Source organism: Priapulus caudatus, unplaced genomic scaffold (assembly GCF_000485595.1).
Source record: "Priapulus caudatus unplaced genomic scaffold, Priapulus_caudatus-5.0.1 Scaffold515, whole genome shotgun sequence".
Lineage (NCBI taxonomy): Eukaryota > Metazoa > Priapulida > Priapulimorpha > Priapulimorphida > Priapulidae > Priapulus > Priapulus caudatus.
The window spans coordinates 166989-194049 of NW_014577576.1; the positions used below are offsets into that span (position 1 = coordinate 166989).

At 40.3% G+C, this 27061-nt stretch overlaps 2 protein-coding genes across 2 annotated transcripts in view; one reads left to right on the forward strand and one right to left on the reverse strand.

Moving 5' to 3' along the window:
* Positions 1-1069: 1069 nt before the first annotated feature.
* LOC106811209 (protein disulfide-isomerase TMX3-like) lies at positions 1070-15649 on the forward strand. Its single transcript, XM_014814762.1, has 12 exons — positions 1070-1168; positions 1367-1412; positions 7845-8008; positions 10331-10411; positions 10750-10858; positions 11260-11404; positions 11890-12067; positions 12758-12811; positions 13151-13343; positions 13595-13663; positions 14541-14673; positions 15001-15649. The coding sequence occupies exons 1-12, from the start codon at positions 1083-1085 to the stop codon at positions 15048-15050; spliced, it is 1308 nt and encodes a 435-aa protein (XP_014670248.1). The 5' UTR covers positions 1070-1082; the 3' UTR covers positions 15051-15649.
* An 873-nt stretch (positions 15650-16522) lies between these two features.
* LOC106811212 (MORN repeat-containing protein 2-like) overlaps positions 16523-27061 on the reverse strand; it is a 12818-nt gene continuing 2279 nt past the window's right edge. Inside the window, exons 2-5 of the mRNA XM_014814767.1 lie at positions 24508-24593; positions 24169-24270; positions 17557-17701; positions 16523-17325 (exon numbers count right to left, since the gene is read on the reverse strand). Of these exons, the coding sequence (XP_014670253.1) occupies positions 17223-17325; positions 17557-17701; positions 24169-24270; positions 24508-24580 (423 nt within the window). The 5' untranslated portion in view covers positions 24581-24593 and the 3' untranslated portion in view covers positions 16523-17222. The remainder of the gene's footprint in view (positions 17326-17556; positions 17702-24168; positions 24271-24507; positions 24594-27061) is intronic.

Genomic DNA, 27061 nt, shown 5'->3' on the forward strand with positions numbered 1-27061 from the left:
TAAATTAACTGAAAATAATGCTAGAACCTAGAGTAAACTCTCCCTTTAATTCTTACCATTGTATCTTGTAATTTAATAACTTTAGGTAGGTAACTTACTTGCACTAATGATAAGGTGCTTGGAAGCTCATGTTGTTGATATATCTGTTATCAATGTACCGTCTTTATATTAATAAATAAATAAATAAATAACTTGTAATTGTATCATTCCCTCTTGCTTGATGAAGACTTTTCATAGCACTCGATCATCTGAGCGTGATCATTGCTTTGGATCAAGCATAGTTTGAGACCACCACAATATGTTTTCGCTCAATTGCTTCACGTGCCATCTTCAAAGGATTTCTTTAAAATTTATGTTGAGTTTCTTTGTTTCTGTTATTCTGTATTGGAATTCTGCCCCTTCCTCTTTAGTTAATTGCAAATTTGAGGCTTGTTCGACTGCGATCCGCAGTGTGGATCTGTCTATTTGATCAGCTTTGTTTCTTTCTGTCTTCGATATGTAAAATAACGATACTATAAAATAATCAATGCAAGTGTTTAAAAATGTTGATTTGTATGCTATTAAAAAGGCACAAAGGGTCGTTGTCATATCAGGTACTACATATATGTACCCGAGGTAGTTTTAGGTTGTTTAGTATTATGTTTATATTTTTATATGAGGTATGTTTAGGGTTGGGGTTAGGGTTAGAGTACACTTGTGTAGTACAAGTCTGGTACACTTTGTGTATACATATATGTACCTCGGGTATATATATGTAGTACCTGATACTACAACGACCCCTTCAGCATTAATAAGTGTGCTTGTTGTACTCCTGTCTAAAATGCTTTCCACGGGAATGCGTCTGTAACTATATATGAAGAAAGTCGGCGGGAAATGGGGATATGGACTATTGGACTATATGGACTATTGGACTATTGGACTATATGGACTAGGATATTAATGATATCATCGAATATGGGTCATTTCAATAATTCATTCTTTTTGCAACCCAGGGTATGACTTAAATCTAATGTTTGGATTTATTCCAGGTATATTCGAAGTACATACTATGTAATATATACGTAGACATAAATTGAATTTTTATGCTTTCAGATACTTATGTTATGCTTGTGTTACTTATGAGGGAAGTATCCTGTAAAAGATCAATGGTGATTGAATTAAATAGCAAGTAAGCATGCGTATTTCATCTTATAATTATGAATGTTGATTCCTTACATAACTTGGTATTTATTCAGCACTATATATTGTGTCAATGAATTATATGCGATGTTTGTAGTCATTTTTCTTTGTTTTTCTTTGTGCTTGGCATTGACATATAGTCTACATTTAATGGTCTGTATCGTATACGTTTCTCGTTTTGACACAGATTTATCCAGCCCGAAGTTAGAAATGAAGGATCATGGCTAATAGAAGTAAGTCATGTCACCATAATTATATATATACAATGAAATGTACGGAACATATCCAGTTCTGGCTGATTTTATCTAGGTGTGATTAATTTCTGTTGACGAATAAGGCGTAAATTTCAGAAATCAACAGCCTTGAGTTTTCATCATATAAACTTGATTGCATTGGGAAATGTGACCCACTTGGATGGTTTGTAACATGTAAGCTGCCTGTCAATATGCCAGTTTCCATAAAATGACTCCTAATAGTACCTGAATTATCAAAAGATGATTTGGTTAAAGGGAGATTCCCTCGAACTTTCCACGTAAATTTGTGTAACAAACCACTGTAAAAACGTCAGTGAATAACTGATAGTCTTTAACTGAACGTTAGCTTTGAAAATAAAACTGTAAAAATATGTATCACTAGCGGGATACCCGGCGTTGCCCGGGGAAATCAGTGGGTACTCAGTTGGTGACCGCACTTGGTTGAAAGCGAAATACCAAAGAAAATCGACTATCTATCTATCCATTGCGATAGCAGTCCATCATCATCCTAGTCTATACTGCGGTGCATGGGCCATTGGACATTGCCAGTTCATGTCCCGAGTCGCAATCCTATTCCTCTACCCAGGCCTGCCATGCATTTACAGATTGCCATCCCATGGGCCCATCCCATTGCAACTGATCCCATCCAGTATGGTATCTATCCCATGTCCACATGGTCTCATGCGCATGCAGCCTCCATCCCAATCCCGATCGCATTTGCCTCGCGAGGGATTTTACCCAGTCAGGTATCCTGGCGAGAACGAATGGAGGTTAAGAAAATAATGGCAGATGAACCAAGTTCAGATAAGAAGAATAAAGTCAATTAAATAAATAAGTCAAGTTACAATAAAAAAAGTCAAATATAATAAAATAATGAAATTATATAAAATATAATTAATATTTGATATGTACAACTGACATAGGCTTTACCGTGATGTGTTCTCGTCAAGTTTGCGCTATCATTATATTACCATAGTTTTATTCGTGGATTTTACCTAAATAGTCTACTAGCCCCCCTATGTGTTCTTCATTGAGTGATGAGAGACATGTGGCTAACTATAAGGGTTTTATGTTGAAATGCAATATAACAGGTCATAAGGACTCAGAACTGCCGGATGCTAATTTGACACATGTGTAGCATTTTTGCTAATTGGCCGGCCCTAATTAGCATATTAATTAGGTCAAATCACTAAAATCCACAGAAGATCTTCTTAGGTAATGCACATAGAGACTTCATTCGATGTGTCTAGACATGTTTTCGACACTAAAAAGCAATTGAATCTGACATAGGATTCAAACCCCTACCATCCTTCCGATGCCCCAGAAATCAATATGGCCTGCTGCATAATTGAGGTAAACCGTTAACATCACCATACTCAGCAACTGTTGGAGACAGAGGACTTCTGTTGATGTTTTTAGACCCATGTTTCTTAACACCAAGGATTCCATCGTCCTTATGAGGACTTTATATTATTTAACAGATAAGTATATTATTATATATAAATGTTAAATATATATGATGCAGCTAAGATATTGGAATACTAGATGAACACCCAACACCATCAAACTCATTACTATTCCGCCTTACGTCTTCATTGGTTGCTGTCTATTTTCTGCCAGTCTCCAGATCTCTTCTCCTCTCCTTCTTGCTTTCATATCCTTTCTTTCAGCATCAATCTCCGTTGTGTCAGTGAGTTACAACACTTTCATTTCCTCCTTCACCACAAGTAGCAGGTACATTGACAATCCAGTTTGCTGACCACACCACATTCATGCCTGCAGGCCATTCCCCATCTGCTCGGCAGCTGCAGCTATATGACGTCCTCCCACCCTGAGGTTTTGCGTGCGGTAGGTTCTTATTGACAGCAACTAGTACACTTCATTCATTTAAAACAAAGAATACTATCCCATCATTTAGTTAGTGATTTAGGACAGGCCAGGTCAGGCCGTCATCCTTCGTCCGCAGCCTTCCATAGCCCATCATTCTGGAGATGTGCCTCTCCGGATTATGGAATCCGCAGGTTGATGGTCGCTGTGCTTGGTGGAAGGGACTTCACGGATGGAGGATTCTTCGCTGCCGATAAATCTCGTACCTTGGAAGCATTCATTGACGTGCTTTTCTTTCTGGCATATAAATGTAGGAAGAAGGCTTTGCAGTTGCCATTCATGTCACTGTCAAGTGACATGTCCTCTCCAACGAAACTGAGTCTAGGTCCAGCAATATCAGTCTGGTTGAGCACTTTCAGGCGGACATTTCCTTTTCCCATTGAGGATAGGACACAGTGTCACAGCCTGAGAGTGCGTTGCATTTCCCAATATTCCTTGATTTCATCCACAAGCCTTCGTGACAGTGGCATTGATGTCAAGGACGGATCACCACACTTCTCCATCTTGAACATGACATGATACTCCATCCTTTCCAGCACGCAGTACACGCAGGCCAGCACGAATACATCTGGTCATCCACTAAGGATGGCGCACAGTATCCGAGCTCCGGCCGATGCAGCACGAGGCATGTGTAGCTGATGAGAGATATGATTCATGCCTTCATAATGATGCCCAATTACTGTTGGCTTGGCTCACAGTTCAGCTTGCTACCAATAATCAAAAAGTATCAAGTGAAAAACAAAAATTGTCTGATGACCTGGAAACGGTATTCGCCCAGTTCTCCTGATCGCTTGGACAGAAAGAGTTAACCTATGGTTGTCTGCTGTCTTCCATCATTGAGCTGGCCTTGTTCCTCCATCACTCATCGACGAGTTATGGATTTCTCACGAAATGGAAACAAGTCAGCTACTAGTTAAACATCTCGGCGTCATCATAAGGAACCCTCCTCCCCCTTGACACTCTGTGCGTGGCGCCTCTCAGCTACCTGCTTACCACATTGTCTGGCATCCTCGGGCTACAGGTGGGTGATCTTGCTGAAGGAATGACAAATCCACGCCTCATCAACTACAGAGGGGCAGACAACTTATGTCATCTACGATGCGGCATGAAGGTATCAGTGCAAAGGATCACGAGAGGCAGAGGGAGAGCGGGAAGGACATCCACTGCAATTCAATGACTCTGAAACTCAACCACTTAGTGGCGACTTGATGCCATTCATGAACAAACTAAGAACAACCAACAGGCAGCTCTGCACAACTACTCTGCACACAGATCTTCGGTAGCACCATTGAAGCTTGTGAGCAAGCCAACAGTATTGTGCACATCATGGATGAAGCAGACATATCTCCTCATCAGCTACATGCTTCGTGTTGCATCGGCCGCGAGCTCGGACTTAGTGCGCATCCTTAGTCGATGACACAGTATGTATTCGTATCTGCTCGCTGTTACTGGGCTGAAGGATTGGGTATCATGCCATGTTCAGATGTAGAAGTGGATGATCCGTGCTTGACATCAATGCCACTGTCACCAAGCTCGGGGGAGAAATGCAAGCGGAATATTGGAATAGCCACGCAACTCTCAGGCCCTGTTGACACTGTGTTCTATCCTATGGGAAGGGAAAGTGTCCGCCCTGAAAGTGCTCAAACAGCACTTGATGATTGCTGAATAACTCAGTTCTTGGGAAGAGAAACGATGTCACTGACAGTGAACCTGGATTGGCAACTGGCAAAGCGCCTTCTTCCTACATTTATATGGCCAGAAGAAAAGCACCGTCAATGAATGCTTTCCAGGCTACGAGATTCTATCGCCAAGCGAAAAAGATTCCTACCATCCAGTTGAAGTCCTTACACCAACAGACAATTCAACCTGGGGATTCCATAATCCGGAGAGGCACATCTCCAAATGATGCTGGTGCGAAGGCTGCGGACCAAGGGATGACCCTCCTGCTGTCCAAATCACTAAACTATGGATGGCGAAGTTACTGTTTAAATGATGAAGTGGTCCAGTGCTGTCCAAAGACCCCTACCGCCACCAAAAACCTCATGAGACGTCATTAGCTGACAGCTGCGAAGCAAGAGAGGAATGGACCTGCAGCGGGAAGTAGTGGTTGTGCCATGCAAATTGGATTGTCACTGCTACCTGCTGAACTGTGTGTGTAAGCGAGGAAATTGAAGTGTTGTAACTCACTGGACACAACGAGGGGGGGGGGGGGGGGGGGGGGGCGGCGGGTGATGATGTCCTGAAGGAAGGATATGAAGAGCAGAAGGAAGGAGAAGCATGATCTGGAGACTGGAGAGAAATGATCACAACCATGAAGACGAAGGCCGAATAGTATGATAGTTTGATGGCGTGTTGGGTAGTTCATCTATGGTAATTCCATGACATCTAGCCTGCATCAATAATATTTAACTGTTTCAGATATAATTAATAACTTACTGTTAAATATATCGTCCTATAGACGATGGAATCCTTTGGGTGTTAAGAACATGGGCTCTAAACATCAAAACAAAGTCTCCTGTCTTTCCAACAGTTTGCACTGAGTTTATGGTGATGTTTACGGTTTTACCTCACTATGCATGGCAGGCCATATTGGATTTTCTGGCAGTCGGGTAAGGATGTTGCGGGTTTGAATCCATGTTCAGAATCAATTGCCTTAGTGTCGAAAACATGGGTCTAGACACACGGAATGAAGTCTACTATGTGCATTACTAAGGAATTCATATTCTTCGATTTTAGTGATATTGACCTAATTAATATGCTAATTAGGCCGATTATGCAAAATGCTACACATGTGCAAATTAGCATCCGGCAGTTTCTGAGTCCTTATGACCTGTATATTGCATTTCCAACATAAAACCTTATAGTACTCGACATTTCTAGGTTCACTAGGCTGGCTAGTAGACTAAAACGTTTAAATGTGGTAAAAAAAATTTAATTTAGAAATTAACGGTGAATACAGCAGAAGTACATACTAAACAGTCCAAAAGTAAAGAAACAAAGCATTCCTGAGGTGGGATTCGAACCCAGAATCAAGACCCAATCAATGGTTTAGGAGTCAGTTTCGGCTACTGGTCCGTTATGGTTATACACCATGGATTCACACGTACGTGAAGTATAATGTTAATCTGTAACGCCATCTATTGATGAATAGAATTTTTATAAATTTTTAACTTTTTAACTTTTTTGAAATTTTATATTTGAAAATATATTTAGTTTTCCTCTAGGCTGCGGAGTTCTCTAGTTATGCGCGAACACAAAAATTCGGCTGAACAACTTTATATATATAGAAGAAGCCTATATTTGCTCATCGAAGAAGCAACTCGAAAAACGCTTTTCGCTGCGGTTCCGTAGGCGCCATATTGTTTATATTTGAGCAACCATCATTTCAATCGAGTCAATGTAGCCACTTTCAGATATCATAACTTTTAATATAAATCATTTTATGAAACCAAACTTTGTAGTCTAGACAGAGAGACACCTCAACTGTTTATGTTATTAATTTCAGAATTTTTACCGTAACCGTTTTCGAGATAGAACGTGCTAAAAACCCAACAAAACGTAATCCGAACTAACAGCGACTCGCTCTCTCGCTCGCTCAGAATACTATAATCTCCAAGCAACAAAAACGTTGCCATTTCCCTATCACTATCAGCTAGCCATGCATGTACATGACCAGAAAAACCATTGGGTCATAACATGCCAGTGTGTATAATTTTACATAGCATGGTTCATACATACATAACACGGCAAGTGTGTGGAGCGGAACAAGGCAACGGTAAACGCGTTTTAAATATCGGTGCAAAAGCTCTTAGCTTATGTTAATATAATAATGTTCATTATATACCGATGAAAATAAATTTTTACTTGACCCGAACGTTTGACTTTGTAGTCTAAAAGCTTTGAATGAACGTATTCCTGAGCAATTTTTTTTCACCTATCACATATATATAGGCGTGCAATGTTAAAATAATTCATCTTTGCCTGATTTTATGTTTGCCGCTTGAAAGTTCGAGGGAATCTCTCTTTAATGTTCATTGTATTTTTGCTGCCCGTTAAAGCTATGTCTCCACACACGCGGCACGACACGACACAGCAAAACGCAGCACCGTTGTGCTGAAAAAAAACCATTGTGATTTCGCGCATTGTATCTGAGCGCATTGTGCTCACTCTGGTTCAGTGATCAGAAATTATGCATGTGCTTGTTGTCCATTGGCTGATGGTGGCGTGAGCAGAACACGTGATAAAAAACAATCGCATTGATTGGTTCAACTGTCTTTCTCCGTACACGGCAGCCGGCAAAAGTCAAATTCATTCGACTTTCGCCGTCGCCGTGAAACCGGACTGGCGCCGTGTCGTGTCAGTGGAGACTGCGCCATAAGATATAATAGATTTGAACTTTGCCGGTAGGGGTGAACGACGCCGTTTCCGTGGCATTCCGTGCCGCGCCGCGTATGTGGAGACAGGCCTTAAGTTGTTCTCATGTATAATTTTAGATGTACAAACTAGTAAGAATTTATTTTACAGTTCTATGCACCATGGTGTGGTCACTGCAAGCAATTTTCTACAACGTATGAGCACATAGCTGATCGACTCCATGGCAGTCCAATAAAGGTTGCCAAAGTAGACGCTACAAAATACACAGATGTGGCAAAGGAATTTGGTATCAGTGGCTTTCCAACTGTAATACTGTATGTAACATAATCAAATTTTTGACCAATTTAATTATGATAAAATGTAATTAAATATAATTAGGTTCCATAGAATGAAAAAGGAGAAAAATAGTCTGAAAATTGTTAGTTTCACATGTTTGAATTGAGATTATAACTGAGCTTGCAGAAAAGAAGAAAAATAATTCAGTCAAATCATCAGGTTATTCATGTGTCCATCAACAGTGCTAAGTTAGTATTGGCAGGAACATCTATGGCCATAGTCTCTCTGTGCATAAGTATATAAATGGTCTGGTTAGGTGCTATAGCAGATATATATATATAATATATACAGGGGTAGAAATGAATTTTAGAACACGGGAGTCCAACGGACTCCCTACCCTCAAAAAGAGGGAGTCCGCAGCAAAATGAGGGAGTCCGCAGTCTGGGGTTCAGAATGAAAGATATTAACAATAACGCGTGTGCTTATTTTTAAGATTTATGCAGTTGCACGTCTGCCAAATTTTCTTTGGACATTAGCTGAAAAAATACAGTAATTCTGCGAGGCCGTGCTCCGGAACCAACTAGTTAGTATGGCAGAATTTTCAGGGAGTCACACGCAGGGTTCTCCCTACGTTGCGCAAACCGGGCGCTCCCGCCCCGTTTGGGAAAACTCCCCCCACGTTTCAATCGTTGCGCCCTGTTTAAATTACCTCCACCCCGATTAAATTCCACCGCAATAAAAGTTTGACAGCGCGGAATCGATCGGCAAGAATTCCCATTCGACCAGGCCCCCGGACTCGTGTATTTTTACGGTACCACTAATGAGTAAACGTACTACACTACGAATGCACTGCAGACCACACACAAGTACAAACAGTCACTCTGCCCCAAACCCTAACACAAAGTTACAAACTGTACCGACTCGGCTGTCTTATATACAACTACCCAAAATACCGTCTATGGTGTGGTGGCAATTTTACACATTAAGCTATAACACAGTAAATGAACAAGAAACGTGCGCCCGCTATCTTCATATTCGCGATAATGAAATATTGATATGCGATATTGATATGTTCAAACGGTTCGACGAAACGAGCGCACGTAGTTACGTAACGCAAATATTTATATATTGGTTAATTGGTACCTTCCTCGAAATGTATACAAAGGTAATTAACCTAGTGTGGCGACAGCGTTCTGGTCTCACGAGAGGAAAAGTCACGCGCTAGGTATGTTGACATAAACAGTCTCATTTGAAATGCAGATCGATGCACGTATTGGTGGAAAGAATGTTGCGCGGGTGTTCTGTGACATGTTAGCCTATTATATATTTGATGTTATGCAAGGAGCACCGGTAAGTATCAGAAAGGTCGAGAAAATATTTTAAAAAACGGTTGGTAAAAACATGAGAAATCCTCGCTCTACAGATAGCTTCCTAAAACTGCAGGGCTAAGAAAAACAGCATTGTGCGGTGTCATTCTAACATAACAGAAGTAGAAAAGCGATCATGATGGGATATTTTTGAATCTCCAGACATAGATTTATGAGCCAAAACTTCTAATTTTCCTTTTAGTGAAGTCTGGTTAAGAATACGTGCACATAGACGCGGCGGTAGACAGTGCGCGGCCGAAGCATTGACGGTATATCTTTTAATGACCTGCACGTCGAGGTTATCACTAATGTGTGGTCATCTACTTGAGGCGCACCTGGTGTGAATCATGTCCGTTTTGTTCGAAAACGCTATAAGACCTGGCCGACTCGCTGCAAGGAACGCGCTGACGAGCGATGCGCGTCGTTATAGAACGATGTGTAGACACCACTTCGAAAAGGCACGAGGAATAAAAGTAACGCAATTTTAAATTGAAACAATACTTCTTGGAATAAAAACAAAACACTTTCATGAACAGCAAACACTGGAAGTAAAATGAAAAATTCGGTATAGGCGTATTACTTTCCAGAATCACAATACATTTAGTTACATGAGGGAAAAACGAAGAATAAATAAAAAATAGAATAAATGATAAAGAGTAAAATAGAAAAATGCATATATCTAATGCGTAGTGCTTCTGTAAATGATAATAGCCGCGTTCACACGTAGCAAGAAATCCGGTATTTAGCGTTCACACGAGGAAATGCGCGGTCCAAGAAGGACTCCCGTTAATTTTGCACCCTGTATATATATAGCTATATATATAGTACAGCAGACCAGTTCTTACTGCAATGTACTCATCCTGAAGTAAACCTAGGAGTTTTAGACTGTCTGACCAACATTATCTTAAATCTATGGAGTAAAAATGAGTATAAACTGTTCTCAAATGAGTATCAATAGCGAAATGACATTGAGCATAATTGTGTTTGTTACAGTGTGAAACAGAGCAATGTCTACTTTTACCATGGAGCGCGAACAAAGCTTGATGTTATTGACTTTGCGTACAGAGCATTGGGGTATGCAAGCTACATAAAGGTTTTTTGTACTTATAGGTTAACATTAAGGTTTTCCATATTATTAGTATTACCATTTTAGATTTCCTTCTGCAACTTGCAATCGGGCTGACGAGCAATATAGACATATGTGCTGAGTAGGAAAATGCCAATGTGTCAGTCGGTTTAGTTATATCCGTTAAAGTGTTGAATATTAAATACGCACATACAGTTCATTACATTATCTCACACACTGCTATCATTGAAGGTGAGAGCTGGTTGAGGTACTCCATGTAAGTGCATTATTATTACGTGCCTCTAACTACGCCTCTAATCCTAATGCTAACTGACGTACGTTGCAGGCCAGCGCTTAGGCATTTGGACTCTGAAGACAAGCTGGAGGATGCACGGGAGAAGCACTTTGAAGGTCATTTCTTTCTTTACGTTGGGGAGGAAAATGGTGATCTCTGGGTGAGAAAAATACATTACTGTTCATAGGCATAATGCTACTCGTAAATTATAATAGAAAATCTTGAGGTACCAGTGGAAATGTTAGTGTCTGTTGCTTAACAAAAATGCCAGTGTAATCAACAATTTCTTATTTTTTTCCCTGTATCACGGCAGATCAGTCAAATTTGTGCCAGTTTATACAATTTTATAACATTTCTAACTTGTTAACCATTGAGCTTGTATATTATTTATATAATACACTCTGTGAAATCAGTTTCTGCTTACATAGTATTCACCAATGGTTGATTTAGGTCTTTAGGATACATGAAATAATAAATACAATCAATTAGTTTAACCTAACAAAACATATATAACCCCCTGCTAGTAACAAACTAAAAATGTGTAATTTCTATATTTAACAGGACACATATAGCAGCGTTGCAACGAAACGAATAGCTGATAGCTACTTCTACTACATGTCAAAAGAGAGGTTGCCTAAATCTGTGCCATTGGAATCCATTCCTACTGTGGTTGTATTTAAAGATGACAACTATTATTGGCTAAATGGTATTTACACACAGATGTACAAACATGAACACATATACAATATACCATAGGTGCAATGGGACTGATAGGGGAAATAGTATCCATTAATTGCGATTGCATGTCTGTTAAAATTGGAATGTCTATTTTGAACCTTAGTAGGAATAATTCAAAATATGGAGATTAAAGAGAATTGTTATTTTAATTGTATCAAGAACGACATTCGCAGAAAAATACAGCTTTCATTCATCATAATTAATGTCTTTGGCTGTGCACTATTACTTACTAGCAGTTATTATACAAATCTGCTATTAATTTTAGTATGTTTTTTAATGGAATAACTATTTTATTTGTAACCATAGGAATTAAAATGTAATTGGTAGGAATTAAATGTAAGTCACTTGTGCAGCAAAATGAGTTTATTAACCATAAAATTTACAATTACGGATTTACAAAGTGGGTAAAAATAAGAAACCGTTAACATTCTTTGTTCTCATGCTCTTTCTCAGAATCGAACAAGAAACCGTCATTGGATTCGCTCGACAAATGGGTCATGTCAGAAAGATTGCTCTTGTTTCCTGAGATTTTGAACGGAAATCTCCACGAGTTTACATTTCCAGGAAAGAATATAGTCATTCTTGTCATCCAGAAAAACTTGATTGGCAAAATGGTAAAGGCTGAGAGAAAGTAAGTGATTAAATGTTTAATGTCTCATGTATTATCTTGTACTTGTTTGCATTGTGATCTCAATTAAACTGTCTCATCATAATTATATTCCTTATACATCTACGTAAAAGTGTAGTTAGTTTCTAGTTCAAAAATGTGTCGTTCTTAGTATAGCTTTTGTGAAAGTCTGTTTCAATTTTTCAAAGATTGTTGGCTGGTAAGTTCAAAACTATGCACAATCTTGGTTCATCCTGGAGTCTTACATTACCATGAACTGAATGTGTCAAGATTTTTGAACGATAGTTGTTTTGATTGATCACTTTTGTGGTTTAAAGATTAATGATGAATAAGAATAATGCAAGGGTGCAAATTTATTGGGATCTACCAGGTGGGGTGGAACTATACTATCCTGGTTTTTGTTTTGATGTTAGTTCCATGTTTTATGGATCTAAATCAAGTATGTCTTTGAACCATTCAAAAGTTGTATCCATGCTATCAGTAGTGGCCTGAAATTCGGACATAAAAACTCACCTGGAATAATCTGGTTTCACAGAGTATATATATGCTACACCTGATTTTGCATTGATTTTCCTAAAATGACCTTTATTTAAATTTGTAACAATTAACACAGGTAGACTAGTGATAGATTTATTATGAGACACGAATTTAAAATAATAACAAGCAAAATAACAATTAATTACTTGATTTCAGGGTATTTGATAGAATGAACGAGATTGCAGAAAACAACAGAAAGATGCACAAAGAGTAAGTATATAATTCTTGTTAATTATTACAAATAATTTCATGATTGTATACTCTATTTATATAGGCGTTTAAGTGTTTACTTGCAATCATAGTTGTGATTGTATTTACTTTTTCGGCTGAAAGATTTCTGTAGGAACGCATCTTCAATTATATAATAGAATTAAAAACGTGATTCATGTTACATCATTTTGCATTACATTTTTTCTGGAGTGCATTTCTTGCATAACACTGGGAATTACTGTTAACTTCAATATTACATAACAGACACATACATATATATATATATATATATTTGCTACTAATGTGATTCTAATTATAATATTATATTATAACTTACAGTGCCTTCCAGTTTGGATGGGTGGATGGGTCAGAGCTTGTAAACACTATAGTGATGCATTTCGTGAACATACCTGGACTAGTTGTCCTGAACTCAAAAACGTATCAGTACTACGAGCTTCGTGGAAACCTAACAGAGATGGAGACCAATGATATTCAGTTATTCCTTGACAGCATCATTGATGGAACAGCAGTGGTGTGTAACATTTAGTTGTAATGTATGCACATTACGTGTGAGCAACAAAAAGTCGGACCACAATATTGCATAAATATAACATCTTATTTATCAAGTAATCTTTTACTTTAACCGTTTATTATAACATTTTATCTATCAAGTAATCTTTTACTTTAACCGTTTCCTTATTCGTGATAATGTGGATTTTTTATACATGGAAAGTAAAATGTAAATAGCTAAGACAGTGTAATAATTTCATTTCTTATCTTCAGGCATATGGAGGCAATTCCATTTTTCACAGAATACAAAGAATGTTTTTTGAAATTTATTCCACACTGATTGTAAGTACAGTAGTTGTTGCAAACTTATCAATATTTCATACGTCATATAAGTAAACACTGATATATACAGTCAAGAGCCCATTAACCCCTGAGCGTACAACGCTGAAATAGGAAAACCATGGTGTCGTTTCAGCAAAAATAATAAAAAAGTTTACCTACCTTATTTTGATACTTCTCTACCGGAATATTATGCAGGAGTCATAGCTAGCCAATATAAGATCAACTGCTTCTCTCTACGATGTTCCTATGCCGAGATATAAAGCGGATAAAAATCGAGTACTTCTAGGTAATCCTAGCGCCATATCACCTAGTAACACGCCTCTCGCGCGTTTAGTGACTGCATAGATATATACAACACATATGTTTAGAACATGTGTTGTATATATCTATGCAGTCACTAAACGCGCGAGAGGCGTGTTACTAGGTGATATGGCGCTAGGATTACCTAGAAGTACTAGATTTTTATCGCTTTATATCTCGGTATAGGAACATCGTAGAGACAAGCGGTTGATCTTATATTGGCTAGCTATGACTCCTGCATAATATTCCGGTAGAGAAGTATCAAAATAAGGTAGGTAAACTTGATTAATTTTGCTGAAACGACACCATGGTTTTCCTATTTCAGCGTTGTACGCTCTGGGGTTAATGGGCTCTTGATACAGTATTCTTCTAGATATTAATCTATAAAGTTCCCTTTGAGCACTTTACAATTGTGTTTCTATACTGCTCTAGTCACACTCAGTAATAAGTAAGCTACTCTAAACTACAGCCTTTGTTTGAACATGTTTGAATACATTTTGATTTTGAAAGTTACATCTATGAATTGTAAGAGCTGCAAAATTTGAAAATTACAAATGAGTATGTACTCCTTTTATAGAAAATGTTCACGCATCAGCCGCTTGTGTCTTGTGTATTGCTGGGATTACCAACCATGATTCTATCATTCATCTGTTACAACATCTGCTGTGCAGAAGTATATGACGACGAGCAAGAGGCCGAGATGGAGGATGGTATATATGATGTTCATCTGTATTTCTCTAAATAGCTATATAATTTCAGTTTTATACTCCCTTCTACTTATCAATACAAGTAGGCCAAATGTGTTAGGTCTCACAAAATAATTCCTAAAAGAAAATTTGTCTATCATGATGGTTTATAACATTTTATTCTGTATTACCGGTACTACATTTTTCATGTGTGCTTGCATGCAGATGTTTTTCTTTATGCAATAAGAACGAGAGAGAGAGCGAGAGAGAAAGAGAGAGAGAGAGAGGTTGAGAGGGGGGAGTGAGTGAGATTGAGATCTTTCATCTAATAATTTCAATCTCTGTTTTTAGAACGCCTGGAAAGGGAGGAAATATACAAGAACCACGAGAAACAAGAATGATTGTCAAACACATGGATTTGTGCAATTGTACCTTGTGATACCATTCCACATTTTTCTATCCACACAGCAGCATTACCAAAATATGTGAGGTCAAGCAAATACTGAAACAATATTTCACTAACATATGCTGGTAGCATAACCTGACATGGCCACTAAGACATGGTTGTGTAGATCCATCATTTCAGAAAGTAGATGCAAAGTCATTATAGATATTTTAATCTGATTCATTAAAATATTGGTGCTACAATTTCCTAGTCTCCCAAACAATCAAACAATTATTGCATAGGCTGCTCTTTACTTGATATCTCTCTATAATTGCATTCACAGTAGGTTCACCATGTTTTTCATAATACCTAATGTGAATACATGAAGCATTTACACCTTGGTTAATATAGAGGGTTCCGCGAATTGCACTAAAGACTTTGGTAGTAAATACATTTTGTGTTTATTTACCTTTTTTTTTATTGAGACGTTCCAAGTGCCTGTGGGTCTGCACAATCATCTCGAACTCTAGCACACCAAAACCAGCTGATAAACCTGTCTGCAAAATCGGGATCCACTTACTGCTAATATCTATTGCAATAATAACACTATAACCAATGTAAAATCGGTTGATTGTGCAGATCGGCAGATTAATATTTACACGCAACACATGTTCGCTCTTTTTGGAACCGCTATGGCCGACGGCACAGGATTGTGGGTAATATTGCTATTTTTAGTGCAAGTCGCGGAACCCTCTATAGATAGGTTACATACGAGTTGAGTCGTATATCAAAAACAGACTTTTAGAGTTAAAAATATAAAACTTGTGCCTTTGATATGTTGTTTTAAAAATTTAGGTTTGTGGATTGTTGAAATTTTGGAAACTCTTAATGAACTGCAACGTGAGGAGTGTCATATAGTAATTTTACCGTGAGATAAATGTTAGCTTTTTATCATACATAGCAGAAAAACTACCAAATACCACTTGGAGTGACCTACACAATTTAACAATAATAACACCTGGTTTTTGCAATCTATACCTTTTCTATAATGCATGCCTTGAATAGTGGTTATATGTAGCTGTTAGAATGCATAAAACCTCTGTGTCATACTTGGTGGGCAGCTAAAAACATTGTGCAGTGGTAGTATAACTTGTATTACATTTTATATTATTGAATATAAATAGATTGGATGGTATACGCAATGGACATCTAATGTGTGCATAAGAATTCATATTACCATAGGAAAGGCATTCTGTTTTCAGATTTTAAAATTTGTTATAAATAACGTTACTCAACACACAAAACTATACACAATTAAATGTAAAAAACTGCCTTGTTTACTTTATACACGTCATAAGATTGTCCGCCATGTGAATATCCGTATATAGATGACATATCACACAGTATCACGGACACGTATTCTCTATGTATAAATACACTATCATTCTCTCATAGTATTAATGCACGTTTTCTTATTTAACTAGTTTATTTATTGCATGGGTATGAGACAGTTTCCATGTACTCTGAGTGCCTGTGTGTTTAAATGTTTCATCACAACTTATCAACCATATCAAGTAGCAAACTATATATTCTGTCAAGTTGGTTTTATGTGTATGTATGTTTTCCTTCTGTAGACAGACACAATAGTGAAGTAATTTGTATGATCGTCCTAAGTACATATGTAGAAATAGTTTGACCCTTATAAATCATATGTTTTGTATGTCATTGCATTTATTTGTGCATTTTGTATTAAAAACATGGTAATAGCATCTCCTTATAGTTAAGTTGTTATATTTTTCATGATCACGCTTGAAATCTGATTTCTACAAATTTGAACGTTGAATGTGTTTTGTCATGAACCCTGGTTAATATAATTAGATTTTTTAATGGATGTGCGGTATCATGTTGCCATGATGTGGAATTAGTAATTAGTTATTTCATACGTCTAATCTTGCATCTTACCAGCTTGTCTTTATCAGTAACATGGAGCAGTACTTAAGCAGTGCAGTAAAACATTGAGTGCTAATTTTCAATTTTCATCATGAATGATACATGCTTTACATCATAAAAATCAGTATATGGGTTTTATTGTTTTGATAATATGCAAGTGACATGTAATAAATTGATAGTGACAACTGTAAAACGGGTGAGCATTTAAGGAGTTAAATTAGAATATTTTGGAAAATCGTCATACTTGCAGATGCAGCTGTAGTCCTGCAGCCACCTTGCCCCGGAATGTTCCAACCCAAGAGTGTCCCTCCTGGTCATAAAACTGCCCCTTGCCTTGTAACCTAATTAACACAATATCCGTTATTTATATCTCACAGCAATATAAATGGTAATTAATCCAGAAGAGGAAACGTACAGAACGTGACAAATGGCTTACATGCTATTGACTACGATTTTGAACCAAGAAAATACATCTATTAAAATGCAATAATCTCAACTAAGATCTAAGTATTGTTTATTAAATGAATTGTATGAGCAAATACAGTTCACTGATTATCATAAAAGGCTTTCACCTGTTTTCAACAAACTGGCCAACACAGCTCATTCCATCAGGCCAGCTATACTTTCCTGCACCGTGGAACTTGTTATTCTTGAAATGGCCTTCGTAAATTGCTCCCAATTTATGTGTATAACTTCCTTCCCCATTGAGCATATCATCTAAAAGTTGACAGTTTTATCATGTTAAAATGGCTATATCTTATATCCAGTCATGTATATTTTTAGCTCAGCTGACGAAGTCAGATGCAGCTTGTAGAATCGCATGAATGTCCGTCTGGCTGTCCGTCCGTGAGTCGACAGTTACGGCACAAATCTTAACCGCGCGACGTAAGATCTTTATATTTGGGACGTCGGGGGGTCGCGAAAATGACTAGGGATGTCGAATTTGGTGGTCACGGGTCAAAGGTCAAGATGTGTCAATGGAGGGGGAATATTTCCCCCTTAACTTAAGGTATAGGAGGTGTAATGTATTAGGTTTTAAATAGAGTAATAGTTACCGCTGTACGGTGGTGCCGCCACCCGGTTCTACCAGAGAAATAAAAGATGGATGATTATACGACAAGCTATTGAATATTAGTCCTTTACTAAGGCCGTGAGCCAGGCATAGAGCCGAGGTGCGAGGACATAACAGTGGCGGCCAGATGAGACGGGATACGTAGAAAAACGACTTGAAAATGCTATGTACATGGCCTCGTTGCGCCATCTATCGGACGCGATATGTACGAGAATAATTTCAGGGCGTGAAACGAAAAAATGAAAACTCGCTTTTCTAGACAAAAACGAAACGCGCCGAGCAGCAAACAAACAATTGCGACCATTTCTAGGAAATGTCTAGCTACGTGCGTAGTGAAAAGGCTTGTGGAATCGCCACAACTGCTCAATTGAGCGATTATACGGCTTTGTCCTCTACCCAAAGGGACCTGAGGAAGGTGTTCTAAACAGTGCAGCGAATTCGATTTAATTTGCCGCTACGCGGCGTTTTTACGCTTCGCGCGGATATCCGGCTGCAGATCGTCGAGGTAGTTAAAGTCTTGGAGAGTTGTTTGATGCATAATGGCAGCCATAAGTTTGGAAATTGGAGCCGTAAGGCCGTTCGATATGACCGGCCATGCTTCCAAGTTGGGACCACGCTGGGCCAAATGGAAGAAATCGTTCCAGTATTTTCTCGGCACAAAAGCGGTGGTAAATGCGCCACAAAAACGGGCATTGTTGCTGCACAGTGGGGCCAGAAGTACAAGAACTGTTTGACACTTTGCCAGACCCTGGTCCAGGCCCAACCAGAGTAGATGCGGACTGGAGGCAAATCCCGGAGGCACCACGTGTGTATACACCTTTTTTTATTGGATGGATACTTTATCACTAAGGTGAATGAGCCCTATGAAAGACATGTTTTCCGTGGATTGTCTCAGGATTCTGGGGAGACTGTGGATAAATTTGTGTCACGTCTTCATGCCCAGGCAAAGTTCTGTAACTTCCCGAATGTTGACGAGGAAATTCGGGATCAGTCGATTGAAAAGTGTTCTTCAGCTAAACTGAGGCGAAAATGTCTTGAGCAAGACAGACTGACATTAGCCAGAGCTTGTGAGTTGGAGCGTGCATATGAAGCTGTAGACTATCAGATGAAGTCAATGGGTAGTAGTGAGGCCACGAGTAGTGAAAATGGAACCATTCAGTTTCAGTCAGCCATGAAAAGTTCAGCGCACAAGGGTGGCTATGGTAAGCCATCCAAGTTCAAAAAGGGAAATCGTCGACCTAGTGCAGACGGGGCTAGGCACTCTAGTGGAAGTAGTCGACCAAATCGGAATGACGAGTGTTATCGTTGTGGAAAACGGGGTCATTTTGGTTGAGACCCAACTTGTCCAGCCAAATCGGTGGAATGTCGAAAATGTGGGCGCATTGGGCACTTCGAAAAAGTGTGCCATTCAAAATCGTCGATTAAATACATTGAAGAAATGGAGGAATCGGTACTCGGAATGTATTCGATGGAATCGGGAATATCGAAAGGCTTCAAAGTTGTTCTTCAATGCGGTGGCAAGAATTTGCCCATGAAAGTTGATACCGGAGCCAGTGTTTCGATTTTGCCCAAAACCGTGTACGTCCGTGATTTTGTGCATACATCAAAGCTGCAACTCAAAGTATACGGAGGTGGTAAACTGTCCGTTTGTGGTGAGATGTCAGCAGAAGTGGTGCATAATGATCAGAAAGTTGTGTTTCCATTAGTTGTAGTGGAACAGTCCAGACCTGGTTGGCTTGGTAGGAATTGGCTCGGTAGCTTGAAGTTCAATTGGGCCAATATCTTTAGTGTAGAGCTGCAACCCAACCCCATTAGGTTGAAGGAGGGGGCACAGCCTATCTTTCACAAAGCTCGACCTGTGCCGTATGCAGTGAAGCCGGAAATTGACAAGGAACTGGACAGGTTAGAGTCAGAGGGAGTGATTAGGAAGGTTGAGAGGAGTGATTGGGCATCGCCGATAGTATGTGTGCCTAAGAAAGATGGATCGATAAGAATCTGTGGTGATTTTAAGGTGTCTGTAAACACTGTGTTGCTTGATAACCCGTACCCGTTGCCAGATATCGAGGATATGTTTGCGACTATGGGAGATGGTACCATGTTTAGTAAGATCGACCTTTCCAATGCCTATCAGCAGATGGAGCTAGATGAGGACAGTTGCCAGTATTTGACCATAAACACTCATAGGGGGCTGTACTAATATACCCGTTTGACATATGGAATCGCTTCCGCACCGAGTATGTTTCAATTCATGATGGATCAGGTGTTACAGGGACTGGACACTGTTCAGTGTAGGATTGATGATATTGCGATTCGTACCACTCCACAGGAACATTTGGCTGTAGTCAAAGAAGTGTTGGCACGACTATATAAACACGGGATTCAGGCAAAATGGGTGAAATGTGTCTTCGAGAAGCCAAGTATGGAGTACGTAGGGTACGAGGTGGACAAAGATGGCAGACATCCGCTGAAGGATAAAGTCACTGCGATTGAAAACGCTCCGCAACCGCGAAATGTTCGAGAGTTGAGATCTTATTTAGGCCTCTTGAATTTCTACGTGAACTTCATCCCAAACCTCAGCACCCTGTTACATCCATTACATGAGCTGTTGAAGCAGGAAGTAGAGTGGAATGGACTGAAAGTTGTGCTGAAGCTTTTAAGAGGAGCAAAACTGCGCTTTTAGAAAGTAACGCGTTAGTGCCGTATGATACGAAGCAAAAGCTCATACTTGCGACCGATGCTTCACCCTATGGGGTAGAAGCTGTGATTTTTCACGAGATTGATGGAGAGGAGCGACCAGTAGCATTTGCCTCCAGAACTCTCACACCTAGTGAACAGAACTATTCGCAAATTGAAAAAGAGGCTCTTGCGATCGTTTATGGAGTTCGTAAATTCCATAAATATCTCTATGGACGTCAGTGTCATCTCTTCACGGACCATCAACCGTTGGTAAAGATCTTGGGTCCCAAGACCGGTATTCCGACCTTAGCTGCTGCCCGAATGCAGCGTTGGGCAGTAATCCTACAAGCCTATCAGTATACTGTGTCTTATCGCCGATCCGAGGATAATGCAAACACAGATGCATTATCACGCCTTCTGAGCCATGAGCCGGTAAAACGCGAAGATGTTGAGGCAGCAGAGACATTCTTTTTCTCCAGCCTGGAGGAGCTGCCAGTCAGAGCAAAGGACATTGCAAAACGCACTAGTAGGGACACTGAGTTGAGCAGAGTGCATCACTACATCCAGAATGGTTGGCCTGGATATTTGAAACCTGAGAAGCTGAAACCCTATTTCTTGAGGAGAAATGAACTCTCTACCTTGCAAAATTGCATAATGTGGGGTATGCGTGTGGTCATTCCTACGGAATTTCCGACCAGGCTCCTGCAAGAATTACATGAGGGGCACCAAGGAATTGTGTCAACCAAGTCTATCGCCCGAAGTTATATGTGGTGGCCCGGATTCGATCAAGACATTGAACAGTTAATAAAGGGGTGCACCATTTGCCAAGCAGTCAGGAGGAGCCCTCCAGTGGTACCGCTGCATCCCTGGAAGTGGCCTACACGCGTGTTTCAGCGAGTGCATGTGGATTTCGCAGAGAAGACTGGGGACCATTTCTTCATACTGGTGGACAGCCACTCAAAATGAATCGAAGTAGCACACATGCGCTCGACTACAGCAGAGAAAACCATCGAGGTTTTGAGATCTTGGTTCTCACGGTATGGGCTACCCGAAACATTGTGTTCAGATAACGGACCGCAATTCATAGCAGAAGAGTTTGCGCTGTTCTTGAAACGGAATGGTGTCCGCCATATTCTTGTTCCTCCTTATCACCCAGCCTCTAACGGAGCTGCAGAGAGGTCAGTGCAAATTGTCAAGATGGCACTACTGAAGGAAATCGAGAAAGTGAAGCAAGGGGGTGAAAATCTGCCTATGGGACATCGACTGGGACATTTCTTGATTCGCTACAGGAATACAGCGGATTCCGTTACTGGACAGACACCGTCAGAACTGTTCCTTGGCCGCAGAGCACAAGTGTGCTAGTGCTAAATTTTGAAGAGCATGTAGTTGACAAACAGTGGCAGCAGAAATATCAGCATGATCGAAGCAGAGTGAAATTCCGTGAATTTGAAGCGAATGATGCTGTCAGTGTGAAAAATCATAGTGACTCTAACTCTAAGTGGTCTCTGGGAACAGTGGTGAAATGCATGGGACCAACATCCTATTTGGTTCGGGTTGGGCGAAGTTTTAGGCATGTCCATGTGGACCACCTACTCAAGTTTGAGGGCAAGAAGGGGTTAACGGAGCCAGAGAATGCTGTGTTGGAAAAGTCTGGGGAGTTTTACCATCCTGTTGGTCCTAGACTGGCCACAGTTCCAAAAGACAGTGTTGATTCTCCAATAGTGGACACTCGGCAGCCCACCGAGACTGCTATTCCTAGTCAGAACATGACCTTGATGTGGGGACACACGCTAGTTCTAATGCTAGCCCTGTTGTTCCAGAGACTCCTGTTGTTGCACTCAGGGTGTCTACCCGTATCCGCAAACCGGTAGACAAGGGACTCAATTTATGAACAGACTATAGGCCTACAGTGCCTACTGTGTTCAGTGTTGTGAAATTGATGACGGTATGGCTATTTGCCAAGTTCACGAGTTAAAGTTAGTTACCAATTCTAGTTACTCCCCTATATTTTGGAGTGTTCAAGTGTTACTGTAGTACGGTGTTTTAGCATTGAGATAGAGATATGGGGAAGTCTGACATATTACCCTGGCAACAGTTCGGGCGATGAACTCAGAAGCCATTAGCTACATAATTAAGAACACCCGTAATTCAAAATGGACAGCGGGCAGTACCGGAGCGATACAAAACACATTAACTTTAACAAGAATGCGCGAGGGGTAACAAACCCACGATCATTAAGCGGACAGCGGCCACGAAGTGTTCAAACACTCTGCGCCGATACAAGCGGCACGAGCGTCGGCGACCGGTCGTATGTGGTCACTAGTCGTGCCACGAATCAGGAAGTCTGTGAGGTCGCGACGAGTGCGCGTACGGTTTAAAAGAGAGAGGTTTTGGGAGAAACGAGAGAATCTCCGACCACCACTTGGTATGTGTATACACGTACTGTTGCTATTCGTGTTTAGAATAACCTGTAGTTGTTTACCGTTTACATCACCGTACACCTTCTATCTACGTCTACTGTCTACAAACGTATATTCAACGCTACATTACGACAAGTCAGTTTTAGGAGGAGAGAAGGAAGAAAAATGTTACGGTATTCTGTTAAAGCGGTATTTCAGAAAATAGACATTTTCATAATGGACATTTTGCCAAACGTGCAGTAGTAATTATTTTGGATAGTCTAAATGAGACATAGATCTACAAGTTTAGAGTTTGGTTGAGTTTGCAGTCTAAAAAAGGAGGAGTGTAATGTATTAGGTTTTCAATAGAGTAATATTATTTGGCTTGCAGTGGCGCCGCCCACGCGGTTCTACCAGAGAAATAAAAGATGGATGATTATACAACAAGCTATTTAATATTAGTCCTTTACTAAGGCGTGAGCCGGGCCATAGAGCCGAGGTGCGAGGACATAACAGGAGGAAATACGAAATTGTGGCACAAATCTCAACGGCTCGACCTATGCTCTTAATATTCGATGTATAGTGTGATGGGAGGAAACCATCACCAGCGCAAAATTGAGGTCAGCAGTCAAAGGCAGTGGGGGAAAGGTCAGGTATCAAAACTTTTCTGAGACATGGTCTAACGGACCGAGTGCAAAACTTTTTGTTTCAGCGCTGACCTATCATTTTTATTACTTTATTGAAAGGATTGTGAAATCTACTCTCTGCTGACGTGCGAAGAGTAAGTGTCTGATAACCTTTTGACCCTCAAGAGGAGGGTTAAACATGGATTTGTTGACTGTTAACAAAGGACTGAACTGCTTTTGCTATTAGAGCCAATAAACAACAGAAATCTAGTGTAACAAGAGTTTTAGTTTCAGTCCTATATGCAATAGACATTCTGAGTCTTATTTTATACATTTTTTAGCAAGCCACCAATTAGTGAGACTTATAATACTCTATATCACTCTTACCAATGCAATTTTCATGATACTTACTGAGCCATGTACCTTCATAGCAGATGCCAGTGGAAGCACAAGTATGCTTTCCATAACCTTGTCTCTCTATCACACCTCCATCTAGGATAACATATTCACCCTCTGGTAAACAAGAAAAGTAAACAAGCAATGTTATTATCTTGTGAGCTTATCGTGTTTGCCACTGGCTTCAAAACAGTTGCCAAAAATTCTATAAATTATATGTGTGATAGATTCTGACCATCGATTTTTAATAATATGGTGTGACTTGCATGATGCATTTGCAATCAGTCTAGTAAAGTGCAAATGTGTCAGACACCTGTCAATTCTGCATTTGTGTTTTATCTAGTCTTTGCTTACCATATTTATCACCATTTGGAAAAATGAAAATTCCAACTGTATGACTACTCTGGTTGACAGTGCTGCTATCCATGAAACTTGAAAACCTAGAAAGTCAACAAATGTGCAATCTTGAAAAATATTGCAGACACACTGATGCTATAGTAGGCCTATCACTTTGGTCTACAGAAATATTAGCCAGGTTTCCTTAGCTATTATTGCCTGGAAACGTCAGTTTACTTCAAAAAATTATGTTTGGTGCACTGAACGTTGGATACGCGTGAAATTTTCGTCATTCAAACTGGTAGACAAGGAGAGAAGTAAATGAAGAGAAAACAGAGAGGGAATTAAGAAGCCAGAGGTCTGAGGAATGTAGAAGTGAGTATAAGTGATACGGCCGAGTTAGAGAAGCTGGAAAATGATGAGAAGGTTGAATTAACAAAAAAGACTATATGAATGGGGAGGAGGAAAGGTGGATAAAGGATAACTAATTTGGGATTCACATGGGGGAAGTGAAAATAAAACTAGAGGCACAGTGGAAGTGTGGTGCATTAGGTTGATATGCTGCCTCTTCTACAGCTATCTCAAAATCCTATCCAACTCGGTCCTCTAGCTCTCTAACACATCCACTTCCTATATATATATTATATATATATATACACTCCTTTTCTATCCCACTATCAAACTTCTTGTCCACATTAAATTTTATCTACCTCCTCCTATCTTTCCTACCTTTATCACTACAATGCATGTATGCAGGATGCGGATGTGCCCTTGGTACACTTAACCCCACTTTTCCTGCCGCGTTTGAAGCATCGATCTAGTCGTCCTCTAAATTTACTTGTAAACTTCACCTCAACAGTTTACCCATCGGTAACTTGGTCCCATCAGTTTTACCCAGCAACAGTTCCTCCTTTACACGTCTTCAGGGGCGGCGCCAGGGTATTTTGATAGGGGGGCGAGGACGTTCGTTGCACTTGCTCAACGCAGTGGGGTGTATGAGGGTGTGTCCCGCCCCTATCGAAGCTGTGGGAATTCTCTCGGAAAAAGGGCAGCAGGGAAGATTTGCCGTTGCCGATTTGGTGCAACTTTGAAGGCAAATTTCCCCTCAATTTGCAAAGAAAAATGGCATTAAGGGACAGAAAGCAAAAGCTAAATATAAGATAAAAAGGCCTCACGTTCGAGCCGTAACCAGCCGGCTCAAGTGGCTTTTTTCTTTGTTTCTTTCTTCCTTCTTCCCAATCCGATTCTTGCACATGATAGGGGGGGGGCGACTCCCCCAAGGTATGGTTGTGCCCCCTCTGGCGCCGCCCTGCACGTCCCTTGGCTTGCCTTTACAATATACAGTTCCTAAGTTGGTACCTGCGAAACCTAGCAGATGACCAGACTGAAGAAACTGACGTCAGTATAAACACTTTCTTTCGACGTTATCGAATTATGACAATTTTTTGGAGCTTGTACTCTGTCCAAACAACACCTCTCTTACAAAATTGTCGAATGTTCGCATTCTCCCGCCTAGTTTCCGCTGGTGTTCTAGTTATCATTACCTTGTTTACCCGACTGTGGAAAGATCCTTTAATAAGTAATGACCAGGCCCGTTAGCCCAGCTTTACATTGGGGGATTTCGTTTTGAATGTTGGGATTTGATGAGGGCGCGAAGCGACCGACAGCGAGGAGCAATAGCGACAGAGGCGGGGGGTAGGTGTGTCGGAATTGAGATGTGTGCATTATTACACCTAAAATGGAGGCTGACTGGTGCATACCTGAGGTGAAATTCTTGCAAATTTTCAAATGGAAAACTTTCTATTTTTTTTGCTTGGTGGGCTTGGGGGGGGGGGTCGTGCGAGACCCCCCCGAACCCCCCCTGCTATCGGGGCCTGAATGACGCCAGTGTAAGCTTTTCTGCCTAGTTGCATTTACTCCATGTGGTATTCAGTGGAAATGTATGGCAAACTGTTTTGGGGGAGGGGGCGTAGGGGGTGTGTTAATTTACTGTTAGACACACTTTCTTTATACATTCTACACAGCCCTCTTTGCATCGTAGGATTATATATGCCTGAGCCATGGCCTGTGCCGTCCGTTCGTCATAAAACAGGGTACATTGTACTAGGGCCTGGGGCCTCGTAACTCCGGCTGCCCTCCTCACCTAAGTGAGGAGGCCTCCCCACTCATGTTGCTCCACATCACAACGTGTACCTGTCCCCAGAGACTAACGAATACACGTACCTCTCCTACCCACAGGCACTTGGAGCATATGGTCAATAAAATCATAATGCTAATAAATACGCACAATCTATCTACATACCGAAAGTCTTAATGTTTCCTCGTACTCTCTTTCACGCTATTATTGCCGACGAATTTCCTGTAAATGGCCGTCCAATACATGCTGCAATGTGGCAACAAACCACTGGCGGCCGCACATTGCTCCGCTGCACACTGACACTTATAATATATAGTTAAGTGTACTTAATAATTCTACTATATATTATAAGTGTAGATTGCAGGCGGGAGCAATGGCGGCCGCCAGTGTTTGTGCACATGAGCAATTTGGACATTTACAGAATGTCGGTAGAAG